The sequence below is a fragment of the Phyllobates terribilis genome, unplaced genomic scaffold (assembly GCF_046119375.1).
Source record: "Phyllobates terribilis strain yellow unplaced genomic scaffold, ASM4611937v1 Scaffold_7__3_contigs__length_470593459, whole genome shotgun sequence".
Lineage (NCBI taxonomy): Eukaryota > Metazoa > Chordata > Amphibia > Anura > Dendrobatidae > Phyllobates > Phyllobates terribilis.
This window is the reverse complement of record NW_027362767.1, coordinates 425043682-425060074: the sequence shown is the minus strand read 5'-3', so window position 1 is coordinate 425060074 and position 16393 is coordinate 425043682. Positions and strand designations below refer to the sequence as shown.

The window sequence follows — 16393 nt, the reverse complement described above, 5'->3', positions numbered from 1 at the left end:
GATGAGAGATTCTGGGAAATATGTCACATGACATCACTTATCTGTATTACTAAGGCGGTGACAGGACTGCAGAGGTGAGGGATTCTGGGAGATATGGCACATGACATCACTTATCTGTATTACTAAGGCGGTGACAGGATTGCAGAGATGAGGGATTCTGGGAGATATGTCACATGACATCACTTATCTGTATTACTAAGGCGGTGACGGGACTGCAGAGGTGAGGGATTGTGGGAAATATGTCACATGACATCACTTATCTGTATTACTAAGGCGGTGACAGGATTGCAGAGATGAGGGATTCTGGGAGATATGTCACATGACATCACTTATCTGTATTACTAAGGCGGGTGACAGGACTGCAGAGGTGAGGGATTCTGGGAGATATGTCACATGACATCACTTATCTGTATTACTAAGGCCGTGACAGGACTTCAGAGATGAGGGATTCTGGGAGATATGTCACATGACATCACTTATCTGTATTACTAAGGCGGTGACAGGACTGCAGAGATGAGGGATTCTGGGAGATATATCACATGACATCACTTATCTGTATTACTAAGGCGGTGACAGGACTACAGAGGTGAGGGATTCTGGGAGATATGTCACATGACATCACTTATCTGTATTACTAAGCCCGTGACAGGACTGCAGAGGTGAGGGATTCTGGGAGATATGTCACATGACATCACTTATCTGTATTACTAAGGCTGTGACAGGACTGGTGAGATGAGGGATTCTGGGAGATATGTCACATGACATCACTTATCTGTATTACTAAGGCCGTGACAGGACTGCAGAGATGAGGGATTCTGGGAGATATGTCACATGACATCACTTATCTGTATTACCAAGGTGGTGACAGGACTACAGAGGTGCGGGATTCTGGGAGATATGTCACATGACATCACTTATCTGTATTGCTAAGGCGGTGACAGGACTACAGAGGTGAGGGATTCTGGGAGATATGTCACATGACATCACTTATCTGTATTACTAAGGCCGTGATAGGACTGCAGAGATGAGGGATTCTGGGAGATATCTCACATGACATCACTTATCTGTATTACTAAGGCGGTGACAGGACTGCAGAGATGAGGGATTCTGGGAGATATATCACATGACATCACTTATCTGTATTACTAAGGCGGTGACAGGACTACAGAGGTGAGGGATTCTGGGAGATATGTCACATGACATCACTTATCTGTATTACTAAGGCGGTGACAGGACTGTAAAGGTGAGGGATTCTGGGAGATATGTCACATGACATCACTTATCTGTATTACTAAGGCGGTGACGGGACTGCAGAGGTGAGGGATTGTGGGAAATATGTCACATGACATCACTTATCTGTATTACTAAGGCGGTGACAGGATTGCAGAGATGAGGGATTCTGGGAGATATGTCACATGACATCACTTATCTGTATTACTAAGGCGGTGACAGGACTGTAAAGGTGAGGGATTCTGGGAGATATGTCACATGACATCACTTATCTGTATTACTAAGGCAGTGACAGGACTGCTGAGATTAGGGATTCTGGGAGATATGTCACATGACATCACTTATCTCTATTACTAAGGCGGTGACAGGACTGCAGAGGTGAAGGATTCTGGGAAATATGTCACATGACATCACTTATCTGTATTACTAAGGCCGTGACAGGACTGCAGAGGTGAGGGATTCTGGGAGATATGTCACATGACATCACTTATCTGTATTACTAAGGCTGGGACAGGACTGCAGAGGTGAGGGATTCTGGGAAATATGTCACATGACATCACTTATCTGTATTACTAAGGCTGTGACAGGACTGCAGAGATGAGGGATTCTGGGAGATATGTCACATGACATCACTTATCTGTATTACTAAGGCCGTGACAGGACTGCAGAGGTGAGGGATTCTGGGAGATATGTCACATGACATCACTTATCTGTATTACTAAGGCCCTGACAGGACTGCAGAGGTGAGGGATTCTGGGAAATATGTCACATGACATCACTTATCTGTATTACTAAGGCTGTGACAGGACTGCAGAGATGAGGGTGGTCTGACAAGTTGTATTAACCAGGTTTCTCTTCGTACACAGGATTACACCATAGTGAAGAAGTCGGATAAACGTGTGCCCCCCGGTGTCCTTCCCTGTGTGTCAGGAGGATGGCGCACAGCCCAGAACACAGTCGAGCCCCCTCTTCATCAGTCACTGATATATGAGAACGGGAACGCACAGAAGATAATACAACTCACCAACAAGATCACTGAGCTGCTGAGCGGAGAGGTGAGCGCTGCTGGGACATAATGCAGCACTGTGCGGGCTAATGTCTGGGTGATGACGGGATCGTTGTGTTGTCAGGTCCCTGTAAGATGTGAGGATGTCACCATCCATCTCTCCATGGAGGAGTGGGAGTATATGGAAGGACACAAAGACCAGTACAAGGACGTCCTGATGGAGGACCCCCGGCCCCTCACACCACCGGGTAAGGACATTATCACTGACAAAGTTGTCCTTAAGAGTCCACTTCTTGCAAACAACAGCAGATATTCGACCCCTCACTGATATTCTGGAAATAAGATTTGTGGCCGACATTTCCTCTCCTGGACCGGCGACGATCGGCTGATGTTTGGAAGCTCCTTGTTTTGCCCATCGTCATCATTCATAGCTTACTCACAGGATAAGCTAGAAGAAGACGATGGTGCTGGTCCCCCTCCCCCATCACTGGTCTCCGCATGGAGCGATGGCCGTACATAGTACACTAAAGTCTATGGGAGCTACAGAAAGAAACAATGCAGGGGCCAAGAATGGGGAATACCGGACCGCCACCGTGCCGATAGGCAAGGGTCCAACAGTGAGGACCCTTCTCTATCCGGCATTCATGGCAAATCATGGATGGAATCACCCCTCTATTTCAAGGAAGGGCCTGTTTAAATGGGGGTGTCTTTTTTAAAATGGGTCCAGTTTGGTGGTTAGAAGAGAAAGGTAGGAGGTGGGGACCTGGTCTTTGTATCAGAGGAGTCTTGAGACGAGGGGAGAGCCCCTCTAATACTGCTTGTATTACTTCATATTCACATATTTCTTGCAGATGAGCTCAGCAGAGATAATACCCCGGAGAACTGCGCCAGGCTGCCAGATTCTCCGCACGGGTCAGAGGATATTCACCATGTCGCAGAGGATGATCAGGTTGGACGAGCTGATATTATGTTAACGCTATGAGAGCGGCATTTGTAGTATATACATGATGTAATACAGCAGAATACGTGGAGGATAAGGGCGGAATTACCGAGCCCACTGCTAATGCTTCTAGGGCCTCATTCAGACGTCCGTGAGTCACCGTAGTTTTTCACAGACAGATCACGTACCCATTATAATCTATGGGGCTGTTCTCATGTCTGTGCCGTCTGTCAATTCAGCGTTTTTGCAGACCTCTTCACCCATTCAAGTGAATAACACTGTAAAATGCGTCAAGAACACGTTCATTGTACGCAGCGTTTTTCCAGCCAACATTCTTGTTTTTGGTGCATAAAAGAACGCTGCAATTATGCAACTTGTGAACATACCCTAAGTTTGCAATGGATTGGATACATTTTGCATATTACACTGCTCAAAAAAATAAAGGGAACACTTAAACAACAGAATATAACTCCAAGTTAATCAAACTTCTGTGAAATCAAACTGTCCATTTAGGAAGCAACACTGACAATCAATTTCACATGCTGTTATGCAAATGGAATAGACAATAGATGGAAATTATTGGCAATTATCAAGACACCCTCAATAAAGGAGTGGTTCTGCAGGTGGGGACCACAGACCACATCTCAGTACCAATGCTTTCTGCCTGATGTTTTGGTCACTTTTGAATGTTGGTTGTGCTTTCACACTCGTGGTAGCATGAGACGGACTCTACAACCCACAGAAGTTGCTCAGGTAGTGCAGCTCATCCAGGATGGCACATCAATGCGAGCTGTGGCAAGATGGTTTATTGTGTCTATCAGCGTAGTGTCCAGAGGCTGGAGGCACTACCAGGAGACAGGCCAGTACACCAGGAGATGTGGAGGGGGCCGTAGGAGGGCAACAACCCAGCAGCAGGACCGCTACCTCCGTCTTTGTGCAAGTGCAAGTAGGAACAGGAGGAGCACTGCCAGAGACCTGCAAAATGACCTCCAGCAGGCCACAAATGTGCATGTGTCTGCACAAACGGTTAGAAACCAACTCCATGAGTGTGGTATGAGGGCCCGACGTCCACAGATGGGGGTTGTGCTCACAGCCCAACACCGTGCAGGACGCTTGGCATTTGCCACAGAACACCAGGATTGGCAAAGTCGCCACTGGCGCCCTGTGCTCTTCACAGATGAAAGCAGTTTAACACTGAGCACATGTGACAGACGTGACAGAGTCTGAAGACGCCGTGGAGAGCGATCTGCTGCCTGCAACATCCTTCAGCATGACCGGTTTGGCAGTGGGTCAGTAATGGTGTAGGGTGGCATTTCTTTGGAGTGCCGCACAGCCCTCCATGTGCTCGCTAGAGGTAGCCTGACTGCCATTAGGTACCGAGATGAGGTCCTCAGACCCCTTGTGAGACCATATGCTGGTGCGGTCGGTCCTCCTAATGCAGGACAATGCCAGACCTCATGTGGCTGGAGTGTGTGAGCAGTTCCTGCAAGATGAAGGCATTGAAGCTATGGACTGGCCCACCCGTTCCCCAGACCTGAATCCGATTGAGCACATCTGGGACATCATGTCTCGCTCCATCCACCAATGTCACGTTGCACCACAGACTGTCCAGGAGTTGGCGGATGCTTTAGTCCAGGTCTGGGAGGAGATCCCACAGGAGACCATCCGCAACCTCATCAGGAGCATGCCCAGGCGTTGTAGGGAGGTCATACAGGCACGTGGAGGCCACACACAATGCTCAGCCTCATCAGGAGCATGCCCAGGCATTGTAGGGAGGTCATACAGGCACGTGGAGGCCACACACAATACTCAGCCTCATCAGGAGCATGCCCAGGCATTGTAGGGAGGTCATACAGGCACGTGGAGGCCACACACAATACTGAGCCTCATTTTGACTTGTTTTAAGGACATTACATCAAAGTTGGATCAGCCTGTAGTGTGTTTTTCCACTTTAATTTAGGGGGTGACTCCAAATCCAGGCCTCCATTGGTTAATAAATTTGATTTCCATTAATGATTTTTGTGTGATTTTGTTGTCAGCACATTCAACTTTGTACAGAACAAAGTATTCAATGAGAATATTTAATTCATTCAGATCTAGGATGTGTTATTTCAGTGTTCCCTTTATTTTTTTGAGCAGTGTATTTATTTTCCATACATAAAAATCACTGATGAAAAACTCTGACACGGACCAAACAATTATGAAAATCGGATCTTAAACTTCAGTGAAAAACAGTCAGTGTTATCACGTAAAAGAAAAATCAGGGATGTCCGAATGGGGTCTAACATCTGACCCGACGTTCTGTTAACCATCTTGCATTGTTCGCTGCACTTTCCGTATTGTCTTCCACATGTCGTATCAGGGTGAAGATCTGATTAATAGCACGGCTGAATTGATAGTAAAAGAAGAGGATGACCTGTGTGTGATGACCTATGGTGAAGTTACTGAAGATCTCAGCGCAGGTGAGGACAAATGTAACGTCAAGGGCAGTGATGGGGAACACAGTAACGAAAGAGTCAGACGGTCCGACCCAAGCGTGACAGCTGAATAGAAATATATGCTGGCACTCTCGGGTAGGGAGAACTGCCGGCCAGTCCGAGCATTGTGTTGTGATCCTCATCTAAGTTATGCGGCCGTCTGACTCTTCCCTTAAAGTGATCTGCAAGAATACTTTTCAGTCAAGACAAGCAATAGCTCTTGATAAATTTGGATTCACATGGACACAGATCCATGGAAGCGGCCGCAGGTCTCCTGTCCCAAACCTGACAGCCTCATGGGCATACACCAGGCTGACGAGTTCAGGTCAGGATGATCGTAAAGGATATTTCAGAAAAGAAGGAAAACGTTGCTTGTTGTTGTGTTCACAACGGTTGAGTGTTTGGAAGTGGGTGATATCCCGGACAGAGGAGAATGGACCAGACATGTTGTGGCCATCAAATTGTAGAATTTTTAGATATAGGAGTTGGTTGAATACTGCGACGTGTAAGAAGTATATAGACATAGCCAGAATTGTGGATTAAGGAAAGGACCATGGTCCCAGATAAGAGGAACTCCCCAAATGACAGAATCAATACATAGAAGACATACGAAGCATACATACCCAAAGGATAATATAGAATAAGTCAAAAAACCTGTTTACCATAAAAAATACATTTTATTATGTTATATCCATAATAAAAAAAAAACTCATACCTGTTTTTATTATGAATATAACTTAATAAAATGTTGTATTTTTATGGTAAACAAATTTTTTTGACTTATTCTAGATTATCCTTTGGGTATCTATGCTCCTTATGTCCTCTATGTATTGACTGTGTAAGAAGGGGATGATATGCGTGACCAATGGCCAACTCAAATTGTTCCATAAAATATCTGTGGTGACCATAACTCCTTAGTAGAAAACAGCCCCAAGAGGTTTGTTGCCAGCAGCACGTTTCTAGGAAGTTCCTGAGATTTTATCTTTTGGAAATAGCCAATAATAGAAATCTCTTTTGGATTTCCAGCAGATTACTTCTACACCGACAACGTAGACGGACACCTCCCTACATACGAAGAGGTCAAAGTGGAGCTTTCTGATACATCTGGAGAACATTCATTTCTTCCACATCCTTCGTATCTATACGGAGATCAGTCACCTGATTACAAGGAACCTTTATATGATAATTCCGAGAAAAGCAAAACTTTCCAATGTTTTGAGTGTAAAAAATGTTTTAAACAGAAGTTTAACCTTATGGCCCATATTAGGACTCACAGTGACAAGAGGGCAATTTCATGTTCTGAATGTGGGAGATGTTTCACTAGGAAAGCAAGTCTTGTTTCCCATGAAAGAATCCACACGGGGGAAAAGCCGTTCTCATGTATTACATGTGGGAAATGTTTCGCTTGGAAAACAAGTCTTGTTTCCCACGAGAGAATCCATATCCAGGAGAAGCCGTTCTCTTGTTCCGATTGTGGGAAAGGATTTATGCATAAGTCGCGTCTTTTGATGCATCAGAGGATTCACAACGGGGAGAAGCCGTTCTCGTGTGCAGATTGTGGGAGACGTTTTACCCAGAAATCGATTCTTGTTGAACACCAGAAATCCCACACCGGGGAGCAGCCGTTTTCATGTTCTGAGTGTGGGACGGGTTTTGACCATAAATATCGCCTTGTGATGCATCAGAGGATCCACTCACGGGAGAAGCTGTTCTCGTGTTCTGAATGTGGTAAAGGTTTTAGGCGAAAGTCAAGCTTTATTAGACATCAGATCGTTCATACGGGGGAGCGTCCATTTTCATGTTCGCAGTGTGGGCAATGTTTTACCCAGAAGTGGCACCTTATCAGCCATTATAGAATTCACATGGGGGAGAAACTGTAATCACGTTTTGATCATAGGAGAGGATTTATGGATAAGTTATGCATTAAAGCATCTACACCCCCAGGGAGAAGTCATTCTCATGTTCTTAACGTGGTAAAAGGAAAAAGTCAGATGGTGTCAGACATCAGAAGGTTCACACGGGGGAGCGCCCATTTTCATGTTCAGAGTGTGGTTTAGCATGGGGATCATAACAGACATCAGAGAATTCACGCTGGGGAGAAGCCGTACTTATGCCATGATTTGTGGGCAGTACACACATGGGACAATTCTCTTTCTTAAAGAGCCACAAACTTCAAAGTGTTTAAAATACTCATTAAACAAATCATTCTGAATGATGTAATAAATATATTGTGTGAGGATTATCTTGAGTTGCTCCTTAATTCGTTCACCCTTCTTGAAATCTAAAGCATGAATAAACGTATAGAACAAAAATTCTAAGAACCCCTCAACCAAATACGGATATCTACGATAAACTAATCATTGCCCATAAGGATCAGTCAGTACTAACACTAATGAGCGCAGACAGGAGAGAGAAGAAGGTAACAATCAGTTCACAGATTGCCGAATAGTGCCAGTGACCCTTGTGATTTTCGTAGACCAGTGGATTTCCCGGCATTCGCCTTTAGACCGTTGGAATCTGGATATCGTAGCAGGAAATCCCCAGTTTCCGACTTCCAGAATTGTCTCGAATTGGTGACTATGACATTAAGACAGTAGCAAGGTGCTGTACAAGCCGAGGGTCGTAACTTGGAAAGAGGATGAGGAGTTCATCAAAGAATTAATCCAAAAACAAAGTTATGGTTAAGTCATAGGTCAGGACTGGAAGCATGTAACAGAGCCAGGAAAGGTATCCGAGAAGTGATGAGCAAATCTGACAAAGTTCAAATTCTTTATTTCTCATGAATTTGGCCAGGAAACTTAGAATTTATTCAATCCGAATCATATGTGAATTATTGTGCTCTGGAGCCTCCCCAGTGGCCGTTCTCTGGTGCTGCAGCTCAGTTCTTCAATTCATTTCAATGGGAACTGAACTACAGTACCCAAGAGGGTGCACACATGGGCAAAATGGTTGGTACCTTTATGGTAAAGTAAGAATTACCCACAATGATCACTGAAATAACTTTAAACCGAAAAAAGTAATTTTCCGTTTAAATTTACTGAACACATCATTACAACTAATGATAATCAGACTTTGCTTTTGAATTTTGGTTCAACGGAAATATTTAAAAAAAGAAAAAGCGAATGAAAATGGCCTAGACAATTATGATTGTTTCCCTAGAAAACATTGAAAATTATTCGACCATAGGGTCAGATTACACTCAGGTGTGCCCTGTACATTGCATGGGTCTACAGACTTGTAATCAGTCAGTCACTTATTTACGGGGTGAAAAGTAGTAACTGTGCTGTTTGTTATCATGGTGTGTACCACACTAAACATGGACCAAAGAAAGGTAAGGAGAGAGCTGTCTCAGGAGATTAGAAAGAAAATTATAGACAAACATGTTAAGGGTAAAGGCTTTAAGACATCTCCTAACAGCTCGATGTTCCTGTTTCGATAGCTGCATATATTATTCAGGAGTTTAAGGTCTATGGGACTGTAGCCGACCTCCTTGGACATGGCCTCAGGAGTGACAATTGAAGACAAGGATAATATGAATGGTAACCAAATAGCCCAGAACAACTTCCAAAGAGATTATAGAGGTGAACTCCAAGGTCAAGGTCTATCAGTGTCAGCGCACCATCCGTCACTGTCTTGGCCAAAGTGGACTTAATGGAAGATGAAGAGGAAACCAATGCTGAAAGCAAATCATAAAAAAGTGAGACTGGAATTTGCCAAAATGCTTATTAACAAGCCGCAAAGCTTCTGGGAGAACGTCTTGTGGGAGGAGGAGACAAAACTGAAGCTTTCTGCCGTCACATCAGCTCTACGATCACAGATGCAAAAAATTAAGCCTACAAAGGAGAGAACATTGTACCTACTGTGACACATGGAGGAGCTCGGGGATGTTCTGGGGTGGCTTTGCTGCATTTGGCACATGGGATCTTGAATCTGTGCAGGGTAACAGGGCTGCGGAGTCAGAGTTGTGGAGTTGGTGCTCATTTTGGTGGAGTCGGAGTCGGTATAAAATGGACCGACTGCAACTCCTAAAATATATAATAAATTGGGTATAGTAGTTCAATGCTGAATGTGCTGAATATTTTTTCATAGGAATTTGGGAAAGTTATGAAATCTATATATATAATCGTCTGTCTGTCTGTCTGTCCAGGAAATCCAGCGTCGCTGATAGGTCCGGCCGCGGCCAATCAGCGACGCGGGATTCGAGAAAAAGATGGCGGCCGTTAGCGGCTCATCTGCAGGACGGAGGTCAGCGGGGATGCAGCGGGGAGATGAGCGGCGCTAGCCGCTCATCTCCCCGCTGCTGGCAGCACAAGTACCCGACGGGCGGCGCCGCTGACCTCCATGCGGCTACCGTCGGGAGACGGCGCCGCTGCCCGGTCCTCAGTAATACGGTTCGCTGATTGGTCGCGGACGCCGGCCGGCCACGACCAATCAGCGAGATTGGCGCCAATTTTAAATAACGCTCTGCTGATTGGTCGAGGCCGCCACCAATCAGCGAGATTGGCGCCAAATTTAAACAACGCTCTGCTGATTGGTCGAGGCCGCCACCAATCAGCGAGATTGGCGCCAAATTTAAACAGCACTCTGCTGATTGGTCGCGGCTGCCGCCCGCGACCAATCAGCGAGATTGGCGCCAAATTTAAACAACGCTCTGCTGATTGGTCGCGGCTGCCGGCCGTGACCATTTAGCGATTTTGGTGCCAAATTTAAACAACGCTCTGCTCATTGGTCGCGGCCGCCGGCCGACCACGACCAATCAGCGAGATTGGCGCCAAATTTAAACACCGCTCTGCTCATTGGTCGAGGCTGCCGGCCGCGCCCAATCAGCATTATGGGCGCCAAATTTAAACACTGCTTTGCTGATTGGTCACGGTCGCCGGCCGCGACCAATCAGCATTATTGGCGCCAAATTTATACACCGCTTTGCTGATTGGTCGCGGTCGCCAGCCGCAACCAATCAGCGAGATTGGCGCCAAATTTAAACAACGCTCTGCTGATTGGTCAAGGCCGCCACCAATCAGCGAGATTGGCGCCAAATTTAAACAACGCTCTGCTGATTGGTCGCGGCTACCGCCCGTGACCATTTAGCGATTTTGGCGCCAAATTTAAACACCGCTCTGCTCATTGGTCGAGGCTGCCGGCCGCGCCCAATCAGCATTATGGGCGCCAAATTTAAACACTGCTTTGCTGATTGGTCACGGTCGCCGGCCACGACCAATCAGCATTATTGGCGCCAAATTTATACACCGCTTTGCTGATTGGTCGCGGTCGCCGGCAGCGACCAATCAGCATTATTGGTGCCAAATTTAAACCCCGCTCTGCTGATTGGTCGCGGCCGGAGGTTGCGACCAATCAGCGATATTGGCGCCAAATTTAAACACCGTTTTGCTGATTGCTCGCGGTCGCGACTAATCAGCGATTTTAGCGGCAAATTTAAACAAGCTCTCCGGTCCTCACTAACACAGTTCGCTGATTGGTCGCGGCCGCCACCCGCGACCAATCACCGATATTGCCGCCAAATTTAAACACCGTTTTTCTGATTGGTCGCGGTTGCCGGCTGCGACCAATCAGCGATTTTGGTGCCAAATTTAAACAACGCTCTGCTGATTGCACCCGGTCGGCCGCATACATATTCTAGAATACCCGATGCGTTAGAATCGGGCCACCATCTAGTGTTCTAAAAATGGCTGTTCTATTCCTGATGTAAGGCTACATTCACACACAGCGTTTTTGCTGCGTTTTTTGAGGATACGTTTTTCAGCTGCAAAAGCAGATCAGCTTTTTAAAAAACCGCATCACCTGAAAGGATTTTGAGCTCATAGATAATGTTTTCAATAGCAAAAGCAGATTAGAAAAACGCCGCACAAACTGACATGATCCTCACAAAACGGTGTGTCTGAATGTCATATCTTGAAACCCATTGACTTTGCTGGGATGCCCAGAGTCACTGCATTTTACTGCAAAAAACGGATCCGCAAAAACGCTGTGTGTGAATCATGGCCGTAGCCAGCGAGGGGCAGGGGGGCAGCTGCCCCCCCTAGAAGCAGGGGCACGCACCTATCAAAACTCACTTGTATGCTGCAGTGCTCCCGTCCTGCACTAGTTCCAGACTGCAGGGGGCAATCTCCCCACCTCTGTCCTGTCTTCTGCTGTCTTCACCAGAGAGAAGAGGGGGAGGGGTGCCTGCCCTGCACAGGATCCGATTCCTGGGCCCCGAGCTGGAGAAAGTGAGAAAGTGAAAGTACTACTGCTCATCTCTGTCACAGGAAGGTAACTAATGCTAATATTGTAGGTGATTATTATGTGCTCTCTGTACAATGTGTGAACTATACGTGCAATATGTGCAATGTACTATTTGCTGTCTGTAGCTGTCATCTGTCTATCACACTCTATCTATCCCTCCATGTATTCATCTATCTATCCATCTATCTATCCGTTCATCTATCCTTTCATTTATCCCTCTATCTATCCATCCATCCCTCTACCTATCCATCCTTTCATCTATCCCTCCAGCTATCCATACATATGGCTATCATCTATCCATATTTTTATCCATCCCTCTATCTATCTCTCCATCCCTCTATTTACCCATCCATCCCTCTATTAATCTATCTATTCCTCCATCTATCCCACTATCTATCCCTCCATCTATCTATCTATCCCTCTATGACTTTATCTATTTAAATATAAGCAATATATGTGGGAGTCGGAGTCGTGGTCGGTGTAAGGGAAATTGAGGAGTCGGAGTCGCAGGTTTGGCTTACCGACTCCACAGCCCTGCAGGGTACAATGCAATCCCAAGACTATCATGGCATTCTGGAGCCAATTGAGCTTCCCAGTGCCAGAAAGTTCAGTCTGAGCCACAAGATAATGACCCAAAACAACTAAAAACATCCAAGAACGGCTGAGAGCAAAGCATCAGACTCTTCTGAAGCCTATCTCTATGAGCCCAGATCTAAATCCTACAGAACATCTCTGGAAGGAGCTGAGACCTGCAGTCTGGAGAAGACCCCTTCACACCTGAGACACAAGGAGCCGTCTGCTCACAAGGAGCCGCCAAAATACCTGTGGACGGGAGCAGAAGTCTCTCTGAGAGGCACAGAATCATTTGTTTGCAGTGATCATCTCAAAAGGTTGTGCCACAAAATAGTAAGTTAGGGGACCATCATTTTTGTCCAGGACTTTTTCATGAGTTTCTTTTTTTCCATTGGACCAACATTCACAAGCAAAAAAAAGCAAAGTTTGATTCTGGTGGCTTCCTCTTAGCCATTACCACAGGCCCCATATCTTATTTTAGGCCACGTTCACACGTTCAGTATTTTACATCAGTATTTTGTAAGCTAAAACAAGGAGTGGAACAGTCAGAGGAAAAGTATCATAGAAACACGTCACCACTACTGTATTTATCACCCACTCCTGGTTTTGGATTGAATGAATGTGGCCTTAGGCTGCCCTATAGACAGCTGTCGCCCAAATGGTTGTTCATCTGTCAGCTGTCTCTGTGGAGACCCCCACTTATAGGGTCACTTGGTGTTGGAATTCTAAAGTGTCGTACCCTCTCTGCCAGTAGGATAGGGCATCAATGTATGATCAGCTGGGGTCCCACACGCCGATCAGCTGTTATCGGTGCCGGCGGCCGCCGGCCGGAAGTGCTCACCTGCAGGGCTCCGCCGTCAAGTGGTAGTGGCCGGCGCGGTGTACTGCAGCACTTCCGGCCGGCCGATAACAGTTGATCGGCGGGGGTGCCTCGTGCGGGACCCAGGCCGATCATACATTGATGCCCTATCCTACGGGCATCAATATAAAAGTAGTGGACAACTTCTTTAGTTAGGGCACTGCACCATAGTCAGACCGATTTTTAATAAAAAATCATTTTTACAGTTCTTTTTACTTTAAGCTCAGTATTTTATTTGTCCCAATGGGACTTGGCTGCAATCTTCTGATCGCTCCCGTACTGCAGGGTATTACTGGCTGGCAGGACTTTATCCACAAGTAATTATTAGTCCCTGTGCAGACAGACTTTATGGAGGCGTTCAAAAAGATCTAATTTTGTGAGTGGAAACCGCTACGTTACAGGCTGCTTCTTTTGGGGTGTGGTAGTGGGGTGATTTTTTTTTTCTTTTCCTGAAAGGGTTTAGGAGAGTTTTTGAAGCATTTTGGAATAATTTTTCTTTTTCCTGAAATGTCTTTTTTTACCTTTTTCAAAACCTGAAGAGGGAAAGAAAAGTGCTAAAAAAAAACCTCCTTCTATGAACAGTAAAGGAAGTTCACATTGAAAGCAGTTTTTTCAGAGATTTTTGTGTCTTTTTTTTTTAAGCATATCAACTAAAAAAAACTTTGTCTGTGCAGGCCTAAAGGTATGTGCATACAATGTCTTTTTGCTAAGAATTTGCAGTGGAAACTCTAAGTTCTTGAGAAGTATTTCAAGAGTTTCTGCTCAGTTTCTTCACTAAAAACTGCAAAAAAAAAAAATATCCAGGAGGCAGATATGGGGGTCTTCATTAGCTCTGTTCTTGATCGTTACAAAATGCCGGCTGGAAACCTTGGCTTTTCCTGCACTGTACATTTAGGCTATGTTCACACTAGTTGTTTTTCAGAGTTTTTTATGCAAATTTTCAGTTGCTTTTTACAGTACCAGCAAAGTCTATGAGATTCCAGAAATCTCCTGCACACACCTTGGTTTTTGTGTCATCAGTATTTTGTGCTTTGTATAGTTTTTTGAACAATAGAGCATGTCACTTTTTTCAGTGTTTTTTCACCCATTGAAAGTAATGGGTAGTTAAAAAACGGCTAGTGTGAGCATAGCTATCAGGTTTTGCTGCGTTTTTAGTGAAAAAAAGCAAGTACAACAGTATGTGAAACTCATTTATTTTGGGGATTTTACCATCTTGTCTTTGTCACCTGAGATGGCAGTTTGGATTAGGAGAGTTTAATTAAATTAGTGATGCGTACAGTTTAAACATTGGCTGACCTAGGTGTGAGATTGAACAATACCTGTTACCCAGGGAGGTGTGAAATTGAAAAATGCCTGTGGAACTCAATGACAGACCATAGTGTGAGAATAAATAGTTTCATACAAACTCAATGCACTGCCAGTGTCTTAGGTAAACTATTCCTGAACAATTCACCTCCCCCACTGTTACATTTGAAATTCTGGTTAGTATGGTTTCACATGTGTCTTGCATTGGTGATCTGTGTTTATGCTTCTGTGGTGTAAGCAAAGCTGAACTTTTCATAAATAAATGAAACAAAAAACATACAATAGGTCCTATAGAAAGAAAAAAAAATGCCATGAAAAAGGAATACACTTTAGAACAGGGGTCTCAAACATGCAGCCCCTAAGGCTATGTGCCCACGATGCAGAAATGCTGCATCTCCCTGGCAAGAAAAATGTATGCGGATTGTACATGTGTTTTTCCAGCCAGGTAGAAGCGTTTGTCAAGCGTTCTTGCATGCATTTCTGCATGCGGGTTATCAAGCGCTTTTCCAAGCGATTTTAGCATCACTTGGAGAAGTGCTTGACAACTTGTTCACACTATATAAATCCATGCAACCGGCAAGGATTTATATAGTGTGACCAAGTAATAGTTTAAAAAAAAAAAAAAAGAATAAAAATGGTAAAAAATAAAGATTATACTCGCCTTCCGATGTCCCCCGCTGTTTTCTCCGATGCGTCCAGTCTCCCCGATGTCTTGCGGTTGTGTAAAAGGACCTGCCATGACATCATTTAGTCATGTGACAGGTCACATGACTAAATGACGTCATGTCAGGTCCTCACACCACCGCAAGCCACCCAACACATCGGACGCATCGCTGAGGAAGCCGGGGGATATCAGAAGGTGAGTATAATGTTTTTTTTTATTTTAAATTCTTTTTTTTAACAGGTTCTATGGTACCCGGGTCTGGATGAGAGTCTCCTTTTCCCCAGACCCGGGTACCATCCGCACATTGAATCGCTTAATATCCGCATGTGCACATGTAGTGATGTGGATATTAAGCGTTTCAATGCAAGTCAATGGCGGCAATTATGCTGCGTGTCCGCAAAATTAATGGACATGCTGTGGATTTTTCCGCAATAATCCGCAGCGAAAATTTCCGCAGCACGTGCACAGCACATGCGGATTATCATTGGGGACCATGGGGCACGTATTACCAAGCGTTTTCTAAGCGTTTTCGCTGTGGAAATTCCGCGGCAAAAATGCTTGAAAAACTCATAGTGGGCACACAGCCTTAGGCTCCATTGTGCAGCCCTCGAGCACCTGAGACAATCGCGTTCACAGAGCATTATTACAGTCTGAGGGACATTATTGCAGGCTGAAGGACATTGTTACAGGATTGGGGACTTTATTACAGTCTAGAAGTAAATTCAGCTCACCACCTGCTTTCCAACACTTCTGGAGCTCGGATAGCACCTGGGCAGGGCGCAACGTCCAATAGAGAAAGCAGAAAAATCCAGCTCACAGGTAAAGTCCAAAAAAGTGCATTTTATTTTCCAAGGTACATTAAGCAAAGATTAAAATTGTGTATCAGGTAGTCCTCGACTTACGATGTTGATCCGTTCTTGCGCGATGTCGTAAACCGAATTTCGACGTAAGTCGGATCATAGGTTCATACAGTACTGTACCATAATAATAGTACAGTACTGCAAACACTTAGCCTATCTAAACAGCTGAGGGGCAGCTGAGGTAGAGGGTACAGTATCTGTTGCAGGCCTCTCTACCTTCTTGAAGTACTGCTGCA

The 16393-nt window shown here is 45.2% G+C and overlaps 1 protein-coding gene across 1 annotated transcript in view; it reads left to right on the top strand.

The window, feature by feature from the left end:
• The window catches only part of LOC141155598 (uncharacterized), a 146988-nt gene that overhangs the window by 120954 nt on the left and 9641 nt on the right, over positions 1-16393 (top strand). Inside the window, exons 3-9 of the mRNA XM_073642465.1 lie at positions 2097-2285; positions 2361-2484; positions 3088-3185; positions 5539-5638; positions 6680-7529; positions 7634-7699; positions 8130-8226. Of these exons, the coding sequence (XP_073498566.1) occupies positions 2097-2285; positions 2361-2484; positions 3088-3185; positions 5539-5638; positions 6680-7529; positions 7634-7699; positions 8130-8226 (1524 nt within the window). The remainder of the gene's footprint in view (positions 1-2096; positions 2286-2360; positions 2485-3087; positions 3186-5538; positions 5639-6679; positions 7530-7633; positions 7700-8129; positions 8227-16393) is intronic.